Raw genomic sequence first — 27,735 nt, forward strand, 5'->3', positions numbered from 1 at the left:
GTCCAGCGAAGGGCAACAAAAATGATTAGGGGTCTGGAACACATGAGTTATGAGGAGAGGCTGAGGGAGCTGGGATTATTTAGCCTGCAGAAGAGAAGAATGAGGGGGGATTTGATAGCTGCTTTCAACTACCTGAAAGGGGGTTCCAAAGAGGATGGCTCTAGACTGTTCTCAATGGTAGCAGATGACAGAACGAGGAGTAATGGTCTCAAGTTGCAGTGGGGGAGGTTTAGATTGGATATTAGGAAAAACTTTTTCACTAAGAGGGTGGTGAAACACTGGAATGCGTTACCTAGGGAGGTGGTAGAATCTCCTTCCTTAGAGGTTTTTAAGGTCAGGCTTGACAAAGCCCTGGCTGGGATGATTTAACTGGGAATTGGTCCTGCTTCGAGCAGGGGGTTGGACTAGATGACCTTCTGGGGTCCCTTCCAACCCTGATATTCTATGATTCTAAAGTCACCCTTGAGCATCTTTCAACCCCCCACCCCCCTACACTTATATTGTGGACAGTTCAGTTGGACTAAGGAATCTGGCCCTTATTGTTCTGATGAAATCATAACCAGGACATTCCATTTCTTTCCAGTGTCTCCCATTGAGATTTTTGCTGTATTTTGTTGCATACACATAATAAATTTCTATTTGCCTGTAAGTGGAATCTTAATTCAGGCTGACCAGTGATATGAATGAATTATCTTTGGAGTTTGAAGGCTGAAAATTAAAATTGCTTTGGTAAATATTAGATTTCAGTACTTGCCTCTGGACTCTTTCACTTGCTTTCTTTATCTTACTTTTGTTTTACAGAGCAACCTATGCTTAATTTAAAGAGCATATCTGGCAAACATAAATGGAGCTCTTTGCTATCCTAATTCATTTGGTTTATTATCTTGTAATTCTGCAAATTAATCCTAGCCCCATCATTATTCTACTTAAGAAAAATATTTATTTTCTTATTTGACTGAAAAAAGGATTAGGCAACAAATATTCTCTCTTTAATACTGTCTCTTGATATAATAATTTGCATTCCAGAGCATCTTCCATTCAAGGATTTGAAAACATTTTGTGATGTTAATGGATTGTCTCATAACACCCCTCTGAGTTGGGGAAGTACTTTTATCCCTATTAAAGATGGGGGAACTGAGGTACAGTGAGGCTAATCTATGGACAGTCCCACAAGATGATAATTTCTCCAAGAAAGAGGATACGTTCCTAGTGCTAAGCAGATGAAAAGTAACTAGAGTTGGAGTCAGAAGGGACTCCACACAACTTTCACACAATAATCACATACACTTGAAGAAAACTGCGTGAAACAACCAATTTTCACTTTACAAAATTTATTAAATGAAACCTGAAAGTACTTACAAGAAGCTAAGTATCTGTGGAGGTCTGGCAGATCCCATGCAGGCCTTCATTATTAATGTACACATGCATTACATACAAGAAAACTATGGTAAAAAGACATTAAGGTTGCAAAGTCAAGTGTTCAAAATTTCAGAATTGTGAAAATAAAGCTTACTTTGTCCGCCTGGTGTGTGCTGACCCAATCTTTAATTACATAATCACAGGTTATTTTTTCCTCAGGACGTCTGAGTCATTGAATGAAGCAGCTGTTTAATGTTTCTATCTGTCCTCATCATTCAGGGTCTGGACCCTTCCCCAATTTACTGCATGCCATCCAAGCGCTGCACTGAATATGGAGTATGTTATTTCCTCACTATTGCCTCTCACAATAGTAATGAATTTATCTTCACAGAACCCCTGTGAGATATTATTATTAACCCCATTTTACAGAAGGGGAATTGAGACACAGAAATATTTTGGCCCAAATTTGGCCACTGTCCATTAATTGTTGGAGTCTCTATGTCTGGGTGTCCAACTTGAGACATGCAGGTTTTTCAGAGCTGTCATAGAAGTAACTAATTCCACGCCTGCACTGCAGGAAAGGGATGATCCTTTGCATGGATTGGACCCTCACTACAAAAGGCCTGGGGGATGCCTGTTCCATCCGTTAGTCTTCAAACTCTGGAATCAAACAAGACATGGTCCCCTGCACCCATAATATTTTGGGGAGGACTGAGGGAGAGCATATTGTGGAGATTTGAGTAATGGTGCAAACAGAGACTTATCTGAGTCTAACAGACTGCAAACCCTAGTCTTCATTCAATGGTAGGGGATGAAAATCCCACCCAAATTCCTATGCTACAGAAAACAAGAAGCAATTTACTTTGCAATTAATTTTATGTTTTACTCTATGAAATTGTTGAAAATGTGTTTAAATACGAGCTTTCTTCCTTACAAGCAGATTGTTAACTAAAGAATTGAATTACATGCTAAAGAAAAATGTTGTCTCCAATGCTATCTTCTGAAACCTGCAATGAATTCTTAATCCTGTGTTTATGAAAGTAAAACCTGCTGCTCTGGATACAGTGATATCAAAATTTCAGCATTACCATTCTACTGAAATGCTAAGGAGAGACAGTAGGGCAAAATTCTTATTTCAACAAAAATAACTTTAAAAGCATAAAATATTTAAATATGAATGTGAAAAGAATTCTACTGAACTTTTATTTCTCTTTTAAAAATAAATGTAATAGTGGTGGCAGGGTCCAGATTGACAGCACTGAAGAGTTATCTCCTCTGTAATAAAAAACTTTTTACTTATATAGCACTTTTCATCTGATACTCTCAAAGTGCTTTACAACTATTAATTAAGCCTCATGAAAACCCTCTGATATACTTCAAGGTGACCTTCAAAAAGAATAAAGAAAAAAGAAAAAATGAGGTATGTGCCCTTTTTTGGTTTTTATGAAGTCTAAAATATGCTGTTTTTCTACTTCTTTTATAAAAGAAATATGAGGAATGTAAATTTTTATCTTCCCTGTAAGAGTTGGGGGTCTTCCTGGAGGACGGTGGAAGTGTAAGATGGAGCATTCTCAGCCTTTAATTGAAGGGGTAGTAGTTGTGAATCTTTTTTCCCAACTATGTTAGGCGTTTGAGTTAAATATAAGTTATAAGAGAGTTTTAAACAATCTTACTAAAAATACATTCCCTAATTAGTTACTCAAGTTTCACTTTCTTGGTTCCTCTGATGTGATAATCCCAGTAGAACTCCTCTTATCCATAGTGTTATAGGAAAAACAACATAGACAACATCTGAATAATGTAAAAATAAACACTCCCCCCCCGCACATCTCTTATAATAAAAGCAACACATAACTAAAATACTTTCAATCATCCTTTATATATAATAAAGCAAAAAGGACCACAACCCTCTTTTTCCCTTTACAGATCACCTTTAAGTATCATTATATCTATTTTATCATTTGGTTAACTGAGGCACAGAGATACAGTGAAGTCAGTGAGAGTTTTGCCATTTAATGGGGTCAGGATTTCACCGTTAAGTGGTTATAGTCACACACAGGAGGCAGAATAGAACCCAGTATTTCTGACTCCCAGTCTCAAACTCTAATCACCAGCTACAACTCAGCTTATTCCCCCACACATTCCCCTGATTCTTTCTGTTATTTGTATTGCTTGTTGCCTGAATTACGATAGTTAGCAATGGTTTTGAGGCAAAATGGTGTCATAGCTTGAGCAATGGCTAGGGACCAGAAACTCCCAAATTCTAATCTTGGATCTCACAGTGACTTACTATGTGGTCTTGGTCAAGCAACTTCATTTTTCTGTGTCTATTTCTCCATCTGTAAAGTTGGGATAACAACACTTACTTCCTTAGAGGAATGTTTTTATGATACTTTAGTTAATGTTTGTCTGAATTTTCAAACAATAACAACACTTAGCATTTATATATATTTTCAATGTTATTTTGTTAAGCATTTTAGAATATTGTATGAAAGATACAATGCCTTTGTACTACACTTATGTAGCTTTTAAATTTGCCTGTTTACAGATTCTCTCTTCAGAATTATATGAAGACATCTAAATACACCTCTTTCCAACAAATCAGTTTCACTGTCAGCAGTATGTAAGAGTTTTTCTTCCTTTAACAAAGACAGAGGAATCTGAAATTGTAATTTAAAAGCAGTGAAATTGTGAAAGAAGGAGTCCAGTGCAGTGGTTTCTCAATGAAGCTCATCAATAGACGCACCCTTGACTAAGTGCAAAAGCAGTTAAAAGTGTGCTGGTATGGTAAAGTTTAGCATATAGCACATGCTTTATGGAAAAATCCATAGTTTATGTTTGAATGTTAGGAGGCTACAAGGCCTGCAGTATCTCAAGGGCAGTCTTTTTGGCCTATTCACATTTTTTAATCAACATGAGCTTTTTGAAAAGGAGAAACCCCAGCAAAATACAGACTCACTTATTTAGGACTGAATGGCTTACATTCTAAATCTTTTTACTGAAAGAAGTTCATATAAAAACATTAATTCCTGAAAAAGACATAATTTCATTTAAGATTAAGATGGAAGAAGGAAAGTTACCTTTTATTTTTTTTAAAAAAAAAAATAAGATGACATTTTCCAAAATGTAACTAAAAACTATGCAAATCATTAGGGGCCAGATCTTGGTCCCTTTAAAGTCAATGGCAAAATTCCCATTGGCTTAAGTAGGAACACAATTTGACCTTATAAACTATGAAATTCAGTGTTTGATTAAGTTACCACAGAAAGAAAATTCAAGGGAGCAGAGATACAATCCAGTTGAAAAGGCTTCCTCCTGCTATTGCACATCCATTAGCAGGATCAAACATTTTCTCCAAATTCTTTATTGACTGCAAAGTAACGTCAAATGGGACCTGGCAAAAATAAAAACAGTATTTCTTAAGTAAATAGCTTTTTAATATTACAGTAGGAATAAACTGAGACCTCTTAAATAGTCAAACAGGTTTCCCAACCACAATAGAAGAATAAATTGCAAATATTTGCGGCACATAAATAGGTTTGAGGCCAAAATGACCTCTTCTTACATGAAACCCCATGGACACAGGTTAAGGGGGAGGAAACCTCAGCAAGATCCCTTCACAGAGTTTCTCTTTGATCACTCTGTACCCCTCAAACTTGGGGACTTTGGCATATCCACTGGATGCCAGAACACCAGGACCATCTGCCCCATTCACGTCTTTGTGCCAGCTCTTGAACTTTGGTTCCTTCTGCCCACCATTCAGTAGTGTAGCTCCAATGGAGCCATGATGCCAGGGAATCCCACTGGCTACAATTATCCTCAATCCCCCTCCAACCCCCCCCCCCCACCCACACACAATGAGAGGGCTGTAAAGCAGTGGTGGGCAACCTGTGGGCTGCAGATTGCCCACCACTGCTCTAATGGAGAAGAGAGTGCCCCAGGTTATATTACAGTTCCAAGTTAATCTCTGTGGATCTTGTAAGAAGGTGATGCCAGTCCCCCTAGTCCTGCCACCAATTAATGTGAGACCACCTAGTCTATATGAACTAGATCAGTTTTAAAGCTATTGTTTAACTGCATTCAGCCAAAAGGGATTATATTTAGAAATCACTTTTGAAATTTAAAATGGACTTTCCCTAGCATTATTCTTTAAAATTTCACTGGGGCACCTGACTGTACTGACTATATTATTTTTAAACAGATGATCCATCTTCTGTTCTCAAAACCTGAACACTAATATACTCTAAAATGAATGAGTCAATAAAAATGGCCTTTTGTTCTAATTAAGAAGTAAATTCAATGATGAAGCAAATGTACAGGCAGATACTTCAACAAAAGAAAAAAAAAGACAGGAAAATACAATGGGCTGCTAAGTGTGACAGGACAAGAAAGAGAATTTTAAAAGACTACGCAAAATTGGAAATTGACTTCATTCAATTAGCTCAGGAAAAGACAAAAAGGAGGTAAAAAAACAACTGTAAAAGGTTTCTTTCAGAGACTAGGTTCTCCCTGGCTCTGCTGTGAGGCAAGGGTGCACAAGAAGCTCTTCTGATTACATACCCCATACAAGGGAAAGAACAACTGCAGTCCCTGTGCTCAAAGTAAGGCAAGGAGTGTTTTAGCTATGCATCCTGGCTTCAGGGGACAGGTAGGGGTGGGGCTCGGTTTTCACCAAAAGGGGAGCATGCTACATCATCCTAAAGATGTTGTGTGTGTACTCCTCCTGCAGGCTGGAAAACGTGGGTGAGGGATTATACCTCCTGATGCACAATCTCTCCCTGAGCTTCCCCTGACTCCAACAAAGGGTCATTTGTTATGTGCATAGTCTAACCAAAGATGTTTTATAAAATGTACTGAAAGTGTTGGAAATATTGCTCTGAAATATACTTTAAGGAGGAAGGTGCTGAGCATCCTTAACTTCCATTGGTTTCAGTGAGGTTTGAAAATACTCATCCCTTTGCAGGATTAGGTTCTAAATCCTTCTTTAACAAAATCTCCCATGGAAGTTTTACGTGAGAGGATTTGGCCTGAAGCCTCTATTCAACATTTTAAAACAGGCCCCACTGATACAGCCCACCAGGATTGTAAGGAAGTTAGAATGGCTTCTCTTCCTATTCACCTGGCCCAGTTTCTCCTTCCAGGAAAGATGTTTGGGAGGGATTGTTGGAAGTCTGATTTCTGCAGAAAGGAATTGCATTTAGATATGGGCAACAAACTGGGTAATGTAGAGGGATAGGGTCCTTTGGGAAGAAGATGATTTATTTCTCAAAGGGGATATCTGGGTTGGTGGGAAGGGGGAAGGTGATATATACAAAAGGGTTTTGAGGAGCTCATCATTTGTGTTGGTGAATGTTGATCAGCCAGGGTAGGACTGCAGAACTGCCAGATACCATGGACCTTTTCCCCATTATTAGTTGGGCCAGGATCCATAAGAGTCAGCCCTTTGGACAATCTCACTCCTATAGGCAGGACTGCTCTGTGAGTACCAGGGAGTACTGTATTTAGTAATGAGGAGGAGGAGATAATGTGATTGAGAAGGGGGAGTGGAGGTGAGAGATCCACGGTTTAATTATTTATAAAGGATGAATGAGGGGGATGCCTTGTGTATTAATCATTATGCTGTGGGCAGCTGTAGGGTAAAGGTATTTGGGGATTAGTGGAGGGGTCACTGGTTAGGATGGACTTTGAAGCGTACTCTAGGGATTCTTACTTGAACACCCAGCTGCAGCCACTGCAACACTTTAGGGCCACCTTAATGTAGTCAAGAAAGTTGAATAATAGTGCCTCATTCTGGAGAGCTTTGATGCTGATTGAAGAGAAGGTTACTTACCCTGTGCAGTAACTGTGGGTTCTCCACTTGTAGGTGCGGCAGCATCCCCTGCACCTGGGATTGGAGATCTTCATCAGCAGTGCTCATTGGACTGCACATGTGCACCTCCCCACTCTTGCTCTGTGAGCGGGACCTCTATATAGTGCTGTGCAGTCTGACCGTTCCCAGTTCCTTCTCTGCCGCAGAACTTTGTGTTTTCGGCTCTGAAGCAGAGGGCAGGATAGATAGGTAGTGGAGCACCCACAGGGACACACATTTCAAAGAACCTCAGTTACTGCACAGGGTGAGTAACCTTCTCTTCTTCTTAGAGTGATGTCACTATGGGTGTTCCACTTATAGGTGACAAGAAAGCAGTGCCCCTAATTGGAAGGCTGGGGTTTCAGAGCAACATTTACTGATGATGATAAGACAGCATGTCCTAAGAGAGTGTCTGCATCATGCATAATAGCATAGTGATGGGCAAAAGTGTCGGTTGATGCCCATTTAGCAGCTTTGCAAATGTCAGCAATGGGGACATTATTGAGAAAAGCTATCGAGGTGGATAGTGAACATGTGCAATGTACTCTAATTGCAGTAGGGGAGTGTCTATTGTGGAGTTTGTGCAAGGGGTCCCTGAAGAGGGATCAGGATGAGGGGGTGGCAGTGCAGGATAGGAAGGGGATGAAGTATCCTTCCTTGACTATCTTTAGAACCCACTTGTCCAAGGTGATTCATCTCCATGATAGGAAAAACAGAGCTAGTTGGTAGCCAGACTGGTGGGATGTCAAAGAAGGTGGGTATGTGCGAGATGTAGCCCACTGCAGAATGCTGTCTAAGTTTGGACGGAGGCCTTTGTTTTCAGTGCCGGATGTCATAAAAGTGCCACTGAGGAATATACTGCAGTGGTCGTGATCACCGGGGGGGAATGATACTTCCACGGGCATCTTTTCGGCACTGGCATGTAGATGCTGAAGGACTGGAGAGTAGTTTGGGAGTCTTTAAGTGAGTGCAGGGAATCAACTAGGTGCACCGAGAATACTTTTTCACCCTCAAAGGTAAGTTTTCCACAGAGGTTTGTACATCCTTAGGAAAGCCCGAGAGGTGGAGCCATGAAGAATGCCTTATGACCACACCAGTTGCAATGGAGCGGCAGTAGTATCTGCAAAGTCTAATGCGGCTTTTAGGTTTGTATGTGCTAGGAAGCATCTCTCAGATATTAGGGTCTGAAATTGCTCTTTCTTGGCCTCCGGAAGGTCACAACAGAGTTCCTCCAACTTGGAATAATTTAAGTACAGTATTCAGAGTAGCAGTCGTGTTAGTCTGTATCCGCAAAAAGAAAATGAGTACCTGTGGCACCTTAGAGACTAACAAAATTTATTTGAGCATAAGCTTTCGTGAGCTACAGCTCACTTCATCCGATGCATGTAGTGGAAAATACAGTGGGGAGATTTATATACACAGAGAACATGAAACAATGGGTGTTACCATACACACTAATGAGAGTGATCAGGTAAGGTGAGCTATTACCAGCAGGAGAGAAAAAAAAAAGTACTGTAGAATTTCAGATTTATGAATACTGGAGTTATGAACTGACCAGTCAACCACACACCTCATCTGGAACTGGAAGTACACAGTCAGGCAGCAGCAGAGACCAAAAAAAAAAAAAAAAGGCAAATACAGTACAGTACTGTGTTAAATGTAAACTACTAAAAAAACAAAGGGAAAGCAGCATTTTTCTTCTGCATAGTCAAGTTTCAAAGCTGTATTAAGTCAGTGTTCAGTTGTAAACTTTTGAAAGAACAACCATAATATTTTGTTCAGAGTTACGAACATGTCAGAGTTATGAACAACCTCCATTTCTGAGGTGTTCATAACTCTGAGGTTCTACAGTCACTGTATTTAGCCATCAGAGCTCATAGTACAAAATTCAGAATTGAAGCATGGCTGATGAATACGCCTTGCATCCAAATAAGTCTAAGCATTTCCAATCTCTGTCTGGATGGCTAGACTGGGATTGGTATTGACGGTCTCTTTCTCTTGCACCACACTGACTACCAGAGAATTAGGGGTGGGCTGCGAGAATAGAAATTCTGCATTTTTTGATGGAATATAGTATTTTTTGTTGGCACGTTTGAAAGTCAGAGGGCTGATGGATGCTGCCAGAGCACTTCCGTGGTGTTGAGAAGAGCCTCATTTATTGGTAGTGAGATCTTGGAAGAAGAGGGTGTGTGCAGACTATCAAGCAGCTTATGCTGCTTGTTGCTGACTTCCTCCAAAAGGAATCTGAAGAGAGTCTGAAATCCTGTGGAATAACTCTTAAAAATGTTTGAAGTTGTCATCAGTCATAGGACGTGGGGGCACGATACCTCATCTGGGGAAGAGGAAGAGTAATGTAATGTTGGTGTAGCTTCCTCCTTCTGTTCCTCCTCCTGTTCTTCCTCAGGCAGTACTGGCGGAGGCTCAGCCTCCAGAAGGCGAGAGACCAATGAAGAAGGGAGAGGTGTAGGTCTCTGGTTTTGCTCCATCAGAGGTTTCCCAGATTGTGCCCAGTACCTGACCCAAAGGTCCCAATATGGCCAGTGTAAGGGAATGGAACATGTGGTTTCATCCATGGTGGTCCGTACCAAGGTTGTGGACCAGATGTAGATTGTGCGTAGTGAGGATGAGTAGGTGGAACTTGTCTGGCAGATGAGGGTGCAATGGAGCCCTCCTCCTTCTCCTCTTCTTCCTCCTCATCACTGGAGAAGGGAGGTGCCATCCTTGGGGGAGAAAGGAAGGGAGCATCGTGAGTCTGGAGAGGAAGGTGGAAGTGGGTGGAGGTCACGTCTAAGGAGAGGGAACTCAGGAATGTCAGATACCAGCAAGTTTTTAGGATATCTGAAGTCTTGTGGAGGGGGAAAAAGCATCATCGGTGCAGATGTGTGACTCTGCTAAAGGAGGGATGTGCTCCCCTGAAGAGTCAGTAGATGGAGCAAGAGGCTTGGCCGGTGCTGATGACTTTGCCAGTGTGGACACTTTCTATGGCCTGTCTCGGTCTTCAGAACTGCAAGACAGTTTTTTCATTTTGGTAGGAGAAGTACTTGGATGGGCCCTGGAGCTATGTCCCCTGTCAGATGATACTGAAGCAACTGACTTCTCAGTGGATGGTGTTCTGGCAGGCTGTGCCTCAAAGTGTGAGGAGGGAGCCCATTTCTTTCAATCCAAGCAAGAAAGCGAAGACTTTCTCTCCCAGGGACGCAGGGAATGAGGATTGGCAGATGATCTGGCAGAGCGCAAAGGCCTCACAGGAGGAAAGTCTGGGCTTGGGTCCGATGCCGATTGTAGTGATTTCTCCATGAGGAGAAATTTTAACTGAATTTCCTGGTCTTTACTGGCTTTGGCTATCAGGCCAAGGCAGTGGGAACACTTTTGTGGGACGTGTCCCTCTCCCAGACAGTGAATACACTGCAGGTGGCCGTCTGGTACTGGGAAGGCGACCACGCAAGAAACACACCTCTTAAACCTGGGTGATCTGGGCATAATTGTGAGGGAGAAAAAAGCTTCCTGGGTGGGAAGGATGGGAAGCGGAGAAACGAAAACCTAAACTATGAAATAACTGTAAAAGTAAAGTTACAACAATTTTTTTTAAAAAGAATTTAGATAGAAGAAAAGAGAAGGAAAAGAAGAAAATACTAACTACACTACAACTAACAAGTAACACACTATCTACTGAGGGAACAGGATAAGCAGGCTCTGTTGCGGATTCCATCCCAGACCAAAGGCAGCAGAGAAGGAACTGGGGGCAGTTGGACAGCACAGCACTACATATACATCCTGCGAGACGGGGGAGGTGTGCATGTGTGGTCCGACAGGCACTGCTGATGAAGATCTCCGATCCCAAGCACAGGGGGTGCTGCCACGCCTACAAGTGGAGCACCCATATGTATATCACTCAAAGAAGAACTATTAAGCTTCCATCAGGTAGACTTGAGGAAAAAAATTGTCCTCATCAGTCTATCAACAGTTTTATGAGACTTTATACTAATGTTTTGGCATCTACTATCACAATAGTTGCCCCAGGCCAGCTTCTCCTCACAGAACACCAAGGTTTACAAATAACCTGAAAAAAATGAAGAGAGGCAGGAAATCCCTAGAGGGCCGGTGGTTAAATTGTCATGCTGAGTCTGACTGACCAACAGACTTTTTAACATGGTATGCTGTATCTGTTTTTATTTAATGCAGTGTTGGTGTAGCCATGTTGGTCCCAGAATATTAGAGATTCGAAGTGGGTGAGGCAATATATTTTATTGGATCAACTTCTGTTGGTGAGAGAGACGAGCTTTCAAGCTACACAAAGCTCTTCTTCAGGTCTGGGAAACGTACTCTGGGTGTCACAACAAAATACAAGGTGAAAAAGATTGTATAGCATAAGTAGTTTCAAGGGTCCATTCCCGGTCACGTGGCCTGTCAACACCTCTCCAGTCATTGGGGAAACAGAAAGCTGGGGGTCAGGGGTTAGTGGGTTACAGATTGTTGTAATAAGCCATAAATCCAATGTCTCTGTTCGGTCCATGATTTTTAGTGTCCAGCAAAGTTATCAATTTAAGCTCCCAGGCTCATCTTTTGAAAGTGTTGCGCAGGTTTCCTTTAAGATGAAGACCGAGAGGTCAGATATAGAATGATTGCTTTGTGAAAAGTGTTCCCCCATAGACGATTTGGTATTTTCGTCAGGTTTCAGAGTAACAGCCGTGTTAGTCTGTATTCGCAAAAAGAAAAGGAGTACTTGTGGCACCTTAGAGACTAACAAATTTATTTGAGCATGAGCTCACGAAAGCTCATGCTCAAATAAATTGGTTAGTCTCTAAGGTGCCACAAGTACTCCTTTTCTTTTTGGTATTTTCGTCTTTCATCATTTTTCTGTGAGAGTTCATTTGGGAGCATAGTGATTGTCTAGTTTCACCCACATAGTTGTTATTGGGGTATTTAGTGCACTGAATGAGGTACACCACATGTTGTGATAGGCATGTGTAGAATCCCTGGATTTTGAAAGGTGTGTTATGGGGAGTGTCAATCATCGTAGCAGTGGAGCTATGTCTACAGGTTTTGTATCAGTTGTTCTGACAGAGTCTGGTCAACATCCTGGACTCCACGATCAGCTTCAGCAATGGAACCCTACAGACAACTGCATACAAGAAACCCACAGATCACTACACCTACCTTCACAGATCCAGTAAACACCCCAAACACACCAAGAAATCTGTTATCTACAGCCAGGTACTCAGATACCACAGAATATACTCCAAGGAGAAAGTCCAGGATATATACCTGTAATGGGGGAGGGTCCCAGAGTTTGGGCTGCAACCCAAGCCTGAATGTGTACACTGCAGTTAAACAGCCCTTTAGCCCGAGTCAGCTGGCATGGGCCAGCTGTGGGTGTCTAATTGCAGTATAGAAGTATCTTCTGAGTACATTTCCCAGATCTAAAGAAGAGCTTTGTATAAGCTCAAAAGTTTTTCTCTCACTTATAGAGGCTGGTCCAATAAAAGATATTACCTCACCCATCTTGTTTTTATTTAAGACAGTCTTGCTGGGGACTTGGAAACTGGTAGTGAGGTCACAATCACTCTTTGGATGCCTCCAAGAGAAACTGAATGCTGATCACAAGTGGGGTAACAACTTGAGTATACTGTCATGGACAAAAAATGTACCAATCCACCTCCCCAAAAAGTTGATGGTAAGAGCCAAAAAGGACAAAAGGAAAGCCCAAATGACTGGAGGGTCCAAAGCTAGATGTAAGGATACATGTAGTCTTTATATTAAAAAGTGCTGGGAATCTGGTGGAGCTTATGCAAAGGATATAGCTCTTGGCAAAGGTGGAGAAGGGAAAAATTAGACAAATCTACTGTGAGTATTTTTAGTTTTCTGTTGTATGTAGAAGGAAGTGTTTGTAGCCAAACAACGAAGATATAAAGTTTATAATCATGCTATTGTGGAGGCCTGAGACCTGATCAAATATGCCCCCCCACCCCGGTCCCATATTAAACCAGCCTTGGGTGAAACTCAGGGAGTTCACCACTAAAATTGGAAAAAAAAAATATTAAGATAAGCTCTGACCAGCATTTCAATACTGACCATCTGCATAAATAGAGAAGGTCACAACTAAGTTTATCTTTCATGTCTAAATTGTAAATGTAAAAACTTGGGCAGGAAGGAGGACAGGTAGGTGCCAGTATGTAATTGGTTAAATTTTTGTTATTTAGGAGTGGGGAATAATGTGATAGGTTTAGTAAATTTAATGGAGGTAGCTAGTTTTACCTATATAATGTAAATGAAAAAAATGCTCTTTGGGAACCATTTCTGGGCTGCAGTTCAACATCAAGCTGCCAGAACTCTGACTCCTCTATATGACCATGACGTGCAGAGGCATCGCTGGGAACCCCTAGATTAGTGGATCCTCCCTGGCCATTGGGTGAAATTTGTCTGTATATTGGGAGTGGTGAGCATAAGAGATTTGCTTGGTATATGTATTCTGTGAGTGTTGCTAATAAATAGGTGTTTAGAGCACAGCTGTTTAAAGCTCTTTCACGGGGAAAAGGGGTGGGTACTTAAATTGATTAGGTTTCTTCCTGAGCCCTGTGGGTAAAGATATGTACCTTACACCCTGAACCCTAGGAAGGAAAAGGGTGGGGGTGCCTAAATTGATTGGGTCATGCCTTGAGCTGTGGGTAGGGTATAGGCAGGGTGCCCTAAATTGAGCAGGTAACAATTGTGTACATCAATGCTATTTTGATTGTACAAATCTCTATTAAAAACCAATAATGTAAGAAAGAAAGAAAGACTAATTGATATCATCTCTATTTTAGTTTGACCAAAAAATTTTAGCCTTGAAGAAAAAGAGGGTTTTTTAAAAATCAGAATATCATACCTCAGTTAATGGAGAGGCCAGATCTGGAACAATACACAGCAAAGCTTTTACTTCAGACAAACATTGCTTAAGCATTTCCTATAACAAAATAGGAAAAATCAATGCTGTATTTTACGTTTTATGCTATGAACTATTAGAGAGGATTTTTAAACATTCTTTTTCATTGCCTCACAATTATGGGGTTATTTGTTGTTTTGACAGAATTCAAAGTGTGGGAATGTTTATGTTCCATTTTTTAATACTGCAGAGAAGTGATGCTCAGACATCCTTAAATGTATAAAGTACCAGACTTATAGTAGCCACAGTAAATTCATGCTGGTCTTTTCTATAGCAACTCAAGGGCATAATCCTGCAGTCCTTACTCAGGCAAAACACCAATTGACTTGAGGAATGAGCAGGGCCGTCTCTAGGGGAATGTGGGGCCTGGGACAACACCTCCCCCCAGCCCCCTCACCGCCCCCATTCCACCCCTTTCCCCAAGCCCCTGCCCTGCCTCTTTCCAGCTTCCACCTCCTCCCCCAAGCGACACCAGGAGCTGGTGAGGCGGAGCAGAGTGGGGCAGCCTGGGGCAGAGTTGCTCGTTGCTGCTAGTGCCAGGCCCCCTGCTAGCCCCTCAAGCCACCCTGGACCCTGTGTCCCGAAGCACGGGGCCCCCCAAAGCATGGGGCCCGGGCGGTTGCCCCGGTCCGTCCTATGGACAGCACAGCTCTGGGAATAAGCCCCCAATAAGTGTACTTCTGCCACACATTTACTGGAGACATTAGAGTTAAGCAGATAGGAAGAAGATATTTATGTACATGTAACATACAAAAGAAATGCCACAACCAATTAGCATTCCAGACTGTGGTTTTCAGATCACTGACTTATTTACTAATGAAAGTTTGAACAAAAACCTTCAGCTAATCAGAAACAGTCACTAAAGGACAGCTCTGTCTACCTCCGAAAAACACTGTATTCTCTGATTGGCTGAAACATCATTTGTTCTCCAAGCCAGTCAGAATACAGCTTTTCAATAATAGCACAGTGAGCAATTGTCACTGCTTCACAGCACCCATCAAGAAAAATGACAGCATCTACATCATTAATCATTTCATATAATAGATATAAAGAGAACAGTGTCACATGATAAATGTCTCCCACTTTGAAAATAAACGTCTTCTTTTCCTCAGCATTTATCAAGCAGCAGTTATGCTGTAGCGATATTCTATTCCATTGACATTATCTCAAAGAGACCACATGGAAATCCTGAAATTGCCTCTTTTGTATTTATTTATTTCTGTCACAGAGACATATTCAGCCTTGCTAATAAAAAGAGAGAGCATGGTGGTATAGAGAAAATGAAAAGAAATTCCTTGCCAGTTTTAGTCCTACTCAGTTATTGGAAGTTTCTCTTCTTAGAATCCAATCACTGGCCATTCTGCACTGAAGATGTATAAGCTATTTTGTCAAAAGAGCTTTCGTGTTCATCTGCATATTAGTATAATACCATGGCCAACATTTTCAAATATGGATCACTAAAAAAAGTTAGGTGCTTACAGCCATATTTAGACATCTGAGAATGTGGCCTTTATTTTCAAGGAAGCTGAGCATATTTTATGTCAGGCACACCTGACAAGAAAGGAAAAAAGTTACAAAGTTAAAGATTAGGTGATGTGGGTTAAAATGTTTCAACCTTCCTTGAAGTAGTTGAGGGAGGTCTCAGTTTTTGTCTTTTCTTCCAACTTTCCCATTTCCTCAAAAACAAACATGTAAGACATCGGACTATCAGATGTATTTAGAATCCTGGGCATAATTTGTCCTCACTTACTTCTGTTTTTTCATCAAGTTGCACCTTTGCGAGATTAATTTTGGACTTTTTTGAAGGCACTTGTTTCTGTCTTTCACTTTGTACTTGTAAAGGAAAACTTGTAGATGACTGCACCAAAATTTCAATGTGCTGTTTCACATTAGACAATTTCTCACGTAAGGAAATAATTCTAAAAAAGAATAATGTTGTATCTGTTACAAAATGCAGTTATACATTTCGCAATGCTTTGATGTTACTTTTATTGCCATACATAAACAAATTGACGTGAGTTGTTTCTCACATAGTTTTGCTACGATGGTTTCTTTCATTTCAAGCCTGATCCTGCAGTTTTGCAAAAACCAAGCTTTCACTGAAGACAATGGAAATATGAAATGTGAAGAAATGCAGTATTAGGCATTTTGTGATTTAAAAGAACCACAACAAAAATGGTGAGAGGAAACATATTTCAAAAATAATATTTTCTCCTTTATGCCATTGCCATTCTGTTGCCTTTGTTGCTATGTTATGTGTTTTGTATGCCAGAACACACCAGGTAAGTTTAACAATTTGATGATCTGAGTTGAATTTGAAATAATACATAAATTACTACTATAGTTGTATAACAAAATTCTGAACTTTGCCGGGCAGGGATACCTCTTACCTACAAGACTATTCCCTTCACAATGTTCTCCAGTGCTTCCTCCAGTTCAGTTCTGCATAGCTCAAACAATACTGCTTCTATTACTTTCCTTGGGACTCTATCCACAGTCTGATATATCTCAAAGTTTACTGATATTCAGCCTAAAATTTATTTTACCTAATTTTATCGCATTGCTCCTAGCTATTCCCCCTTGTAGCACCCTATACAACTGATCTCTGTCCTTAGTATTTATAGCCTTCAAATACTAAGTTATATTTCTGAGCAGTCATCATTTGATCAAGACACAAATTATGCATACAGTAGACATTACACACATAATATAGCATGTAGTAATATAACAAGGTCTGTGATTAATTACCTAGTCAGAGGAATCCACAAGTGACCAGAAAACACATTGACTGAATTGAAAGTCTTGATGCTGACAATCTTGACATACTTTATATTGTAAGCATAAAACAGCAAAACCTGTAAAGAAACCTTAGATTGTCAACTCTTTGGTGGAAGGAGTTGTTTCTTTCTACATAGCTATTTGTACAGCATCCAGACTATTGTAGGTGCTACCACTAAGTAAGTAAGTAATTTCTGTGGGTTTGAAAGATTATGCCACATGGCATGACCACCCCGAATGCACCCTGACTTCCTGACCCCATTAAACCACACATTTCAAAACCCAGAGAGTCTTCACCCCATGCAGACTGAACACAGGGCTTCTACCGAATGTGGGTTAGGGGACATGTTACTATTGAAGCTTCTTCCCTGCCCTGGTGTGTGTCAGTCATTTTATTATATCAAACTATTATGGTCCATATAGCAAGCACAATCACCCAGTCTATGGAGTAATACCAACAAGATGAGTTAGGTCAACTTTAGTCCTACTGAATTAATTTGCTTTTGTGGTTGAAAATTTATTTCTTAGCAATAGATGAAGATTTTTGGTCCATACACAGGCAATTTCAGGTGTGTGGCATCATGCACTGTATGTATATAGGATTTATACAAGTTTCAGGTACTGCACTTAAATGCACTTTGTTATTTTTAATAAAAATCTCCAATCCAACTCTTTTTTCATTTTGTAATTATACCATAGTCTCCATATCTTTCGTTCTTTTCTCCAGAGATGGAATGTACCACTGGATGCAAAGTTCCTTGTTTGGAGCAATCGTTGCCTTGTTGTCTAGCTGAATGTCTGTGTCTGTGCTAAAAGAAACAGGGGAAGCTATTCTCACTGTGGACTTCTTATGTGGGGCTCCAGGAATTTCTGGAGACACCTGAAAAACAAATGTAAACCAAAATAATGATTTATAATTTTTTTCCAATATAAAATAAGCTTGGCTAGCAGTTAGTTTTAGACCAGTGGTTTTCCACCTGGAGTACGTGGACCCCTGGGGGTTGACAGACTATGTTTAAGATTTGCAAAAGGGTCCACACCATAATTCAAAATTTTTTAAGGGTCCGCAAATGAAAAAAGATTGAAAACCACTGCTTTAGACAATCTACACTGTCTTTTTAGTCCCATTATAACATCTACTGCTGTATAAATATACTACTTTTATTTATACTGCATCTGACGAAGTGGGTATTCACCCAGGAAAGCTCATGCTCCAATACGTCTGTTAGTCTATAAGGTGCCACAGGACTCTTTGCTGCTTTTACAGATCCAGACTAACCTGGCTACCCCTCTGATACCTTTTATATAGTTATTCAAGTAAATATGCAGCTTTAAAAGAAGCCACACCCATTTTTCTCAGTTGAGCTTTTTAAGAGTTCACATGGTGAAACATTTTTTATAATGAGTAAACTGAAGAGTTTTTAAAAGTGAAGTAGTTAATCAAAATCTGTACTTCTAAGCTCCAGATGGTTCATCCTTTCTAAAAATTATTTGACATGCTGATCATGTGGAAATCCAGTGCTGAGATACTCAACTCACTTCCATATATGTTAACAACTACAGTAGTGACTTCACCATTTGGCCACAAAAAATGTTCGTATATGGTCAATGGGTCCTTGGCCACACAGATCCAAAGGATAAAAAACTCTGAGACAATAAGCACCCATGACATACCCACAATGGTCTCCTGGCAAAGTAAAGCAGACTCTGTTCCTGGGGGTACCCCACACTATACATGGTTCCTCAGTGTCTCTTGGTGCTCTGGCTGTGGCCATGAACTCTTCACCATCCACAAAACAAGGCTCTACCTTTAAGATACTTTTGAGCCCTCAATGCCTGATTAAATCCCTGTTCCCAGGCCCATTTTAGAATGTTGTTGTAAGTTTGTTGCATCTCCATGTTAATGTGTATCTGTATAAAAAGATTTCGTTTTTGATATCTCTATGATTTTGCAATATCTAGTCTATGTTGTACAGTTTAATTAAGGATTTATAGAAATTTCTTTTTACAGTATATATTTCTAATGTACCACACAGGGCTATGTGGCATATTTTGTTTTTAACTGTACAACATCATTTGTTGTGGTTTACATCACATTGAATCTTTCAGAAGAACGATGACACAGCTCCTCCTGTCAAACTGGAGGGTTGCTGGACTACAGACATTGGTATTTATCAACTCAACTTTCTCAAAATCCTGTAAACAAACTATTGTCTTACAGAGTGACATAAAATGTAAGCATGAAAAATTTTTAAAAAGTACATTTTATTAGAGCATTTTTTGAAATTTTAATGTAATTTGTTTGGATTCTTTGTTCAACAGAGCAGAAAAAAGCTTCAATGGATGAAAAAAAGTTATACAGACATGCATAAATGAGGAGATCCTGAATATAACAATGATACTTTCAATAAGTCATCTACCTATTTGTAGTGAAAAGCCACTGAGGTTTACCTGGAAATTACCACATGTGAGTTGGAAGGAAAATTTAAAGAGCTTAATGTGCTCAAATGGGGGCGTGGGGTGGGGTACCTATCAAATTACAGGAACAATTTTTTAAAATAATGCATACAACCTGCTGAATGATGAAAGTTTCTAAAATGTTATTATAAAAATCAATGAAGCTTTGAGCAGATAACAAAAAAATCAAACAATTTTATGCTTGTTAGCTGTCTACAACAGTGAAACTAACTCATGATTATGCTGCTTGCACCTGTCACAAACATAACAGTGATCTCTGGAGCTGATTATTCTAGGACAGTGTAACACTAATTATATCAAAAGAAGAGCAGACTGAGTGAAATAATTTTTGATATATGATGGCTGTTATAGATGTCACATATCATATAGTTACAGTTTATTCAGTGGCACAGTTAGCTCTTCATTGCTGGGAACTGGGTAATGCTATGCTGTTTTACATTACAGAAAATTCACCAATTCTAAAGAGCTACTTTCATAAAAGCAGTTTAAATCAGATGGGTAAGAGAACACATTTTTGCAGGCTTATATGAAAACACTGAAGAATGGAGAGTAAGATTAACCATAAAGAATAACCTGTTATTTTAATGTTGTAATGGTAATTGTTATTCCTGTTCAGGTGAAGAGTGGGATGGGAAGAAAATAATGTTTAACTTTACATTGAACCTTCAGAGACTAAAATCAATATATATGGCATTGTTATTGCAGACCCTACACTTCCAACTGTTGAAGCTTGCTGTGAATGATATAATGTGAGTATATAGCTTTATTTAGGTTTGAAGCTTGGAATTTCCTTTAATCAACTATATAAAAACAATCTCCAATTTGCATCTCAAACAAGGGGAAAAACTTGTAGGGAAAGGCTCCAGACCCAGCTTGACAAATAACCACATCAAAGAAGTTATTAGAGTAAGCAGAAGACCTACAGTGAATGGAAGAAGGGATTGATCAGCAAAGAAAGCTACATTTTGGAGGTTAAAAAATGTAGGAATAAAATGACAGTACCTAAAAGTCAAGCTGAATTAGCCCATGTTATGGAAAGTAAATAACAAGAGGTTTTTTAGTTATATAAATACAAAGAAAATAAGGAAAGATGAAGTTGGAACTCTATGCAGTGTGGATAGGAAGGGGATTACGGATAATCTAGGAAAAGGCCAAAATCTAAATGAATGCAATGCCTTGGTTTTCAATAAAGATGATAACATGGAAGCACAGCTGATGAAAATGAGTACATAGAAATGGAAATTACCACATGTGAGTTGGAAGGAAAATTTAAAGAGCTTAATGTGCTCAAATGGGGGCGTGGGGTGGGGTTCTGTATCATTTCCATTCCAGATACTGAAAGAATTGGCAAATGAAATTGTTAGTCCAGTAGCAAGGATATTTAATAAATCTATATATTTGTGGGTAATACCATATGGAAATAGCTAACAGTGTACCTATATTTAAGAAGGGGGGAAAAGTGATCTGGGCAATTTCAGACCTGTTAGTCTGACCTCAGTAGTACACAAGGTTTTAGAGCAAATTGTGAAGGAAAGAATAATTAAATTCATGGAGGTTAATGGTAATGGGGATGTAATGCAACATGGGTTTGCCAAAGGTAAATTATGCCAAACTAACCTGATTTCCTTCTTTGAGAAAATAACTGATTTATTACATAAGGGAAATGCAGTAGATCTAATACACTTGGACTGAAGTAAAACATTTGATATACTACTACATGGGAAATTACTAGCTAAATTGGAGAAGATGGGGATTAGTACAAGAATTGTAAGGTGGATAAGGAACTGGCTAAAGTGGAAAAGGCAACAGGTTCTGCTGAAAGGTGAACTATTGAACTGAAGGGAGATTACTAATGAAGTTCCTCAAGATCAGTCTTGGGACCAATTTTATTCAATATTTTTTATTACTGACCTTGGCACAAATATAAGAGTGTACTAAATTTGCTGATGGTACTAAGTTGAGAGGCATCATCAATGCAGACGATGATCAGAATATTATATGGAAAAATCCTGATGACCTTAAAGACCTGAATGGGATGAAATTCAATATTACAAAGTGCAAAGTCATGGACTTAGAGTCTAATAATAAGAATTTCTGCTACAAGCTGGGGTTTATCGTTTGGAAGTGACAGAGATGGAGAGAGACCTAGATATGTTGATCCATCACAGGATGACTATAAGTCAACAGTGTTATAAGCCTCTGAAAAATACTAGTGCAATCCTTGGATGCATCAGATGAGGCATTTCCAGAAGAGAGAGAGAAGTCTTAATGCCACTGGACAAGGTACTGGTTAGATCTCATAGATCTCACTGTGAATACAGTGTACAATTCTGGTCAGGTGCAGAGAAGAGATACTAGGATACTAGGATGGTTTTAGCAGATGGCAGGACAAGGAGTAATGGTCTCAAGTTGCAGTGGGGGAGATTTAGGTTGGATATTAGGAAAAACTTTTTCACTAGGAGGGTGGTGAAACACTGGTATGCGTTACCTAAGGAGGTGGTGGAATCCCCTTCCTTAGAAGTTTTTTAAGATCAGGCTTGACAAAGCCCTGGCTGGGATGATTTAGTTGGGGATTGGTCCTGCTCTGGGCAGGGGATTGGACTATATGACCTCCAGAGGACCCTTCCAACTCTGATATTCTATGATTCTATGACTGGGGGCATGGAGGAATTATCTTATGAGAGGAGGCTCATAGATTTTAAGGCCAGAAGGAACCACCGTGATTATCTAGTCTGACCTCCTGCACATCACAGGCCACAGAACTTCACCCACCCACTCCTGAAATAGACCCCATAACCTCTGGCTGAGCTACTGAAGTACTCAAATCTTGATTTAAAGTTACAGAGAATTCACCATTTATTCTAGTTCAAACCAGCAAGTGACCAATGCCCCATGCTGCAGAGCAAGATGAAAACCCCCCAGGATCTCTGCCAATCTGACCTGGGGGAAATTTTTTTCTCAATCCCAAATATGTCAATCAGCTAGACCCTAAGCATGTGGACAAGACCCAGCAGCTGAGACCCTTTTTTCTGGAAAAGAATGCTCTGTAGTAACTCAGAGCCCTGCACATCTAGTGTCCAATCTCCGGCCAACATGGATATATTGCTGATAGCAGTCGTAGATGGGCCATATGCCATTAGAGGCAACCTCATCATACCATCTCCTCCATAAACATATCTAGCTCAGTCTTGAAACAAGTTAGACTTTGTGCCCCTAATAGTCTCCTTGGAAGGCTGTTCCTGAGCTTCACTCCCATGTTGGTTAGAATTCTTTGTCTAATTCCAAGCCTAAACATGTTAATGGGCAGTTTATATCCATTTGTTCATGTGCTAACATTGGCCCTTAACTTAAATAATCATAGAATCATAGAATCATAGAATATCAGGGTTGGAAGGGACCCCAGAAGGTCATCTAGTCCAACCCCCTGCTCGAAGCAGGACCAATTCCCAGTTAAATCATCCCAGCCAGGGCTTTGTCAAGCCTGACCTTAAAAACCTCTAAGGAAGGAGATTCTACCACCTCCCTAGGTAACGCATTCCAGTGTTTCACCACCCTCTTAGTGAAAAAGTTTTTCCTAATATCCAATCTAAACCTCCCCCACTGCAACTTGAGACCATTACTCCTCGTTCTGTCATCTGCTACCATTGAGAACAGTCTAGAACCATCCTCTTTGGAACCCCCTTTCAGGTAGTTGAAAGCAGCTATCAAATCCCCCCTCATTCTTCTCTTCTGCAGGCTAAACAATCCCAGCTCCCTCAGCCTCTCCTCATAACTCATGTGTTCCAGACCCCTAATCATTTTTGTTGCCCTTCGCTGGACTCTCCAATTTATCCACATCCTTCTTGTAGTGTGGGGCCCAAAACTGGACACAGTACTCCAGATGAGGCCTCACCAATGTCGAATAGAGGGGAACGATCACGTCCCTCGATCTGCTCGCTATGCCCCTACTTATACATCCCAAAATGCCATTGGCCTTCTTGGCAACAAGGGCACACTGCTGACTCATATCCAGCTTCTCGTCCACTGTCACCCCTAGGTCCTTTTCCGCAGAACTGCTGCCTAGCCATTCGGTCCCTAGTCTGTAGCTGTGCATTGGGTTCTTCCGTCCTAAGTGCAGGACCCTGCACTTATCCTTATTGAACCTCATCAGATTTCTTTTGGCCCAATCCTCCAATTTGTCTAGGTCCTTCTGTATCCTATCCCTCCCCTCCAGAGTATCTACCACTCCTCCCAGTTTAGTATCATCCACAAATTTGCTGAAAGTGCAATCCACACCATCCTCCAGATCATTTATGAAGATATTGAACAAAACTGGCCTCAGGACCGACCCTTGGGGCACTCCACTTGATACCGGCTGCCAACTAGACATGGAGCCATTGATCACTACCCGTTGAGCCCGACAATCTAGCCAGCTTTCTACCCACCTTATAGTGCATTCATCCAGCCCATACTTCCTTAACTTGCTGACAAGAATACTGTGGGAGACCGTGTCAAAAGCTTTGCTAAAGTCAAGAAACAATACATCCACTGCTTTCCCTTCATCCACAGAACCAGTAATCTCATCATAAAAGGAGATTAGATTAGTCAGGCATGACCTTCCCTTGGTGAATCCATGCTGGCTGTTCCTGATCACTTTCCTCTCATTCAAGTGCTTCAGGATTGATTCTTTGAGGACCTACTCCATGATTTTTCCAGGGACTGAGGTGAGGCTGACTGGCCTGTAGTTCCCAGGATCCTCCTTCTTCCCTTTTTTAAAGATTGGCACTACATTAGCCTTTTTCCAGTCATCCGGGACTTCCCCGGTTCGCCACGAGTTTTCAAAGATAATGGCCAATGGCTCTGCAATCACAGCCGCCAATTCCTTCAGCACTCTCGGATGCAACTCGTCCGGCCCCATGGACTTGTGCACGTCCAGCTTTTCTAAATAGTCCCTAACCACCTCTATCTCCACAGAGGGCTGGCCATCTCTTCCCCATTTTGTGATGCCCAGCGCAGCAGTCTGGGAGCTGACCTTGTTAGTGAAAACAGAGGCAAAAAAAGCATTGAGTACATTAGCTTTTTCCACATCCTCTGTCACTAGGTTGCCTTCCTCATTCAGTAAGGGGCCCACACTTTCCTTGGCTTTCTTCTTGTTGCCAACATACCTGAAGAAACCCTTCTTGTTACTCTTAACATCTCTGGCTAACTGCAGCTCCAGGTGCGATTTGGCCCTCCTGATATCATTCCTACATGCCCGAGCAATATTTTTATACTCTTCCCTGGTCATATGTCCAACCTTACACTTCTTGTAAGCTTCTTTATGTTTAAGATCCGCTAGGATTTCACCATTAAGCCAAGCTGGTCGCCTGCCATATTTACTATTCTTTCAACTCATTGGGATGGTTTGTCCCTGTAACCTCAACAGGGATTCCTTGAAATACAGCCAGCTCTCCTGGACTCCTTTCCCCTTCAAGTTAGTCCCTAATAACTCTTCTTCCTCCTTGTATTTATCCTTCTGATGTGTTTATAGAGAGCAATCATATCTTCCCTCAGCCTTCTTTTGGTTAGGCTAAACAAGCCAAGCTCCTTAAGTCTCCTCTCATAAGGTAGGATTTCCATTCTTCTGAGCATCCTAGTAGCCTTTCTCTACACCTGTTCTAGTCTGGATTCATCTTTCTTAAACATGGGAGACCAGAACTGCACTCAGTATTCCAGATGAGGTCTCACCAGTGCCTTGTATAATGGTAATGACAATTCTCTGTCTCTACTGAAAATATCTCACCTGATCCATCCTATGGATGCACTGGCCTTTATCACAGCTGCATCACATTGATGGCTCATAGTTTGACCAATACATCCATGTCTTTCTTTTCCTCTGTCACTTCTAACCGATACATCCGCAGCTTATAACAGAATTTTTTGTTGTTAGTCGCTACGTGCAAAGTCATGACTATTAAATACCATCCCATTTCTGTTACTCCAGTTTTCAAGGTCCTCCAAATCTTCTTGTATGATATTCCGGTCCTCCTCCATATTGGCAATACCTCCCAACTTTGTGTCATCCACAAATTTTATTAGCACACTCCTATATTTTGTGCTAAGGTCATTAATGAAAAATGTTAAATAAGACTGGTCCCAAAATCAATCCTTGAGGAACTCCACTAGTAACCCCCTGCCAACCTGACAGTTCACCTTTCAGTATGACCTGCTAAGGTCTCCTAACCAGTTCCTTCCCCATCTTCTCCAATTTAACTAACAATTTCCCATGCGGAATTGTATCAAATGCTTTACTGAAATCCAGGTAAATTAGATTTACTGGATTTCCTTTTTCTAGAAAATCTTATCTTCTCAGAGAAAGATATCTATCATTTGTAAAACCATGTTGTATTTTATCCCAATTACCTCTATGTCTTTAATTACTCTCTCAAAATTTGTTTTAAGACCTTGCATACAGTTGAGGTCAAATTAGCAGGCCTATCATTTTCCAGATTACCCTTTCCCCCCCCATTTTTTAAAATATAGGTATTATATATGCAATTCTCCAATCCTGGGATATGACCCCCGAAGTTTATGGATTCATGAAAAATCCTTGCTCTTGGTCTTACAATTGTTTGTGTTTTGCTTCAGCTTTCACCTCGGATATGGTAATTTCTACTTCCACACTCTTGCTCCCATCAGCCACCCTGCCATTGCCCCTGAACTCCTCATTACCCTTATTAAAAACTGAGGCAAAGTATTTGTTTAGGTGCTGACCCATACCTAAATTATCTTTAATATCCGCCCCATCCTCAGTGTTTAGTGGTTCCACTTCTTTACTTGTTTTCTTTTTATTTATATAGCTTCAGAACCTTGCACTATTGGTTTTAATTTCCTTTACCATGTCCCGTTCTGCTTAGCTTTTGATAGTTCTCACTTTATCCCACACTTTCTGATCTCCAAGAGTTAGCTTTCCTTGCTGATCCATCCCTTCTTCCACTCTTTGTAGGCTTTCTGCTCTCTCTTAATCTGTTGAGATGCTTGTTCATCCAGTTTCGTCTGCAATGCTTCCCTATGAGTTTCTTCCCCTTGCTTTGGATGCAGGCTTCAGATAGTTTCTGCAATTTTGACTTACAGTAATTCCAAGCTTCTTCATATTCAGATGCTTGACCTCTGAAGTTCAGTCAACTTCCCTTAATATTTAAAAGTTCCTTTTGCAATCATGGAACCTAGTTCCAGACCTATTTTTGTTTCTCCTGGAAGTGTTTGGCTTATTTAATCTAGCAAAAAGAAGGCTTAGAGGGTATATGATTGCTCTTATTGGGGAAGGTGGGGGGAAGAAGGGAGAACAAACACCAGGGAGGGTAAAGGGCTATTTAAGCTACAGGACAATGTTGACAACAGACTAAATGGATATAAACTGACTATAAACAAATTCAGACTGGAAATCAGAAAGTTACTAATCAAAGGAGTAAGATTCTGGAACATCCTTACAATAGGAGTTGTGGGGAGAAAAAACTAGATTATTTTGAAGTGAGAGATGGACACATGTATGAGTGGGATTGTATGATGGAGTTGTTTGTGATGGCGGAAGACACGGCTCAGCAGACCTGGGTGGGTCTCTTCCAATTTATATATTATGTTCTTAAAAGTTTATGCTTCAGGGCTTCAGCTCGCCACCTGTAAGGTTCAAGAGAGGACATCCCTCACCCTTGCAATGTATTCTTAGGTGGTTTTGTTTGGTCTACTTCCCCTAAAGCATCAGAGATGGTCATGTCTGGAGATGGGATACTGTATGGGTGGGCCAGGGCTCCAAAGTGGCATTGAGCATTCTCTCTCTTAGATGCTTGGCTGGCTTATTCTTGCTCACATGTTCAGAGTCTAACTGATCACCATATGTGGGGTTGGGAAGGAATTTTCCTCTAGATTAGACTGGCAATGACTTTGGGGCTTTTTCTCCTTCCTCTGCAGCATGTTGTGCAGCTCACTCACTGAGATAATCTGGGTATATTTCATTTATCAATTCCCTGCCATTGCAGGGCCTTGGTATATGTCAGTCCCTCCCATGCGCTGCCTGATTCACATAATAGTTTAGGCTCTTGTGGACTGTAATACTTTGGATTTATTGTGTAGGTGCTGGGTTGTGTTGGTGGCCTCTGATATGCAGAAGATCAGGGTAGATGATCTGGTGGTCACTTCTGGCCTTAAACTCTATGACTGTGAGATTTGGACTGGACTAGTTGCCATGTTTGTTTGCAACCCTTCAGTCCTGAAAGGACTGACTCTAAAACTACTAACTCAGCTGGTCTAATAAGCATATTTACAATTGTAACACACATTTAAAAATAAGCTAAACCTGGAATTAAACACCTCTGCAGTGTCCTCTTTAGACAAA

At 40.6% G+C, this 27,735-nt stretch overlaps 1 protein-coding gene and 1 long non-coding RNA gene across 2 annotated transcripts in view; one reads left to right on the forward strand and one right to left on the reverse strand.

Moving 5' to 3' along the window:
• Window positions 1-1,532: 1,532 nt before the first annotated feature.
• Window positions 1,533-27,735, reverse strand: part of CFAP54 (cilia and flagella associated protein 54) — a 207,591-nt gene continuing 181,388 nt past the window's right edge. The window contains exons 65-69 of the mRNA XM_073327473.1: window positions 17,602-17,787; window positions 16,878-16,984; window positions 15,880-16,048; window positions 14,073-14,150; window positions 1,533-4,753 (exon numbers count right to left, since the gene is read on the reverse strand). Of these exons, the coding sequence (XP_073183574.1) occupies window positions 4,634-4,753; window positions 14,073-14,150; window positions 15,880-16,048; window positions 16,878-16,984; window positions 17,602-17,787 (660 nt within the window). The 3' untranslated portion in view covers window positions 1,533-4,633. The remainder of the gene's footprint in view (window positions 4,754-14,072; window positions 14,151-15,879; window positions 16,049-16,877; window positions 16,985-17,601; window positions 17,788-27,735) is intronic.
• LOC140905004 (uncharacterized) overlaps window positions 16,150-27,735 on the forward strand; it is a 29,501-nt gene continuing 17,915 nt past the window's right edge. The window contains exons 1-3 of the long non-coding RNA XR_012156707.2: window positions 16,150-16,307; window positions 19,230-19,374; window positions 20,091-20,134. This is a non-coding gene — a long non-coding RNA (uncharacterized LOC140905004). The remainder of the gene's footprint in view (window positions 16,308-19,229; window positions 19,375-20,090; window positions 20,135-27,735) is intronic.

The sequence above is a fragment of the Lepidochelys kempii genome, chromosome 1 (assembly GCF_965140285.1).
Source record: "Lepidochelys kempii isolate rLepKem1 chromosome 1, rLepKem1.hap1, whole genome shotgun sequence".
In the NCBI taxonomy this organism is placed as follows: Eukaryota; Metazoa; Chordata; order Testudines; family Cheloniidae; genus Lepidochelys; species Lepidochelys kempii.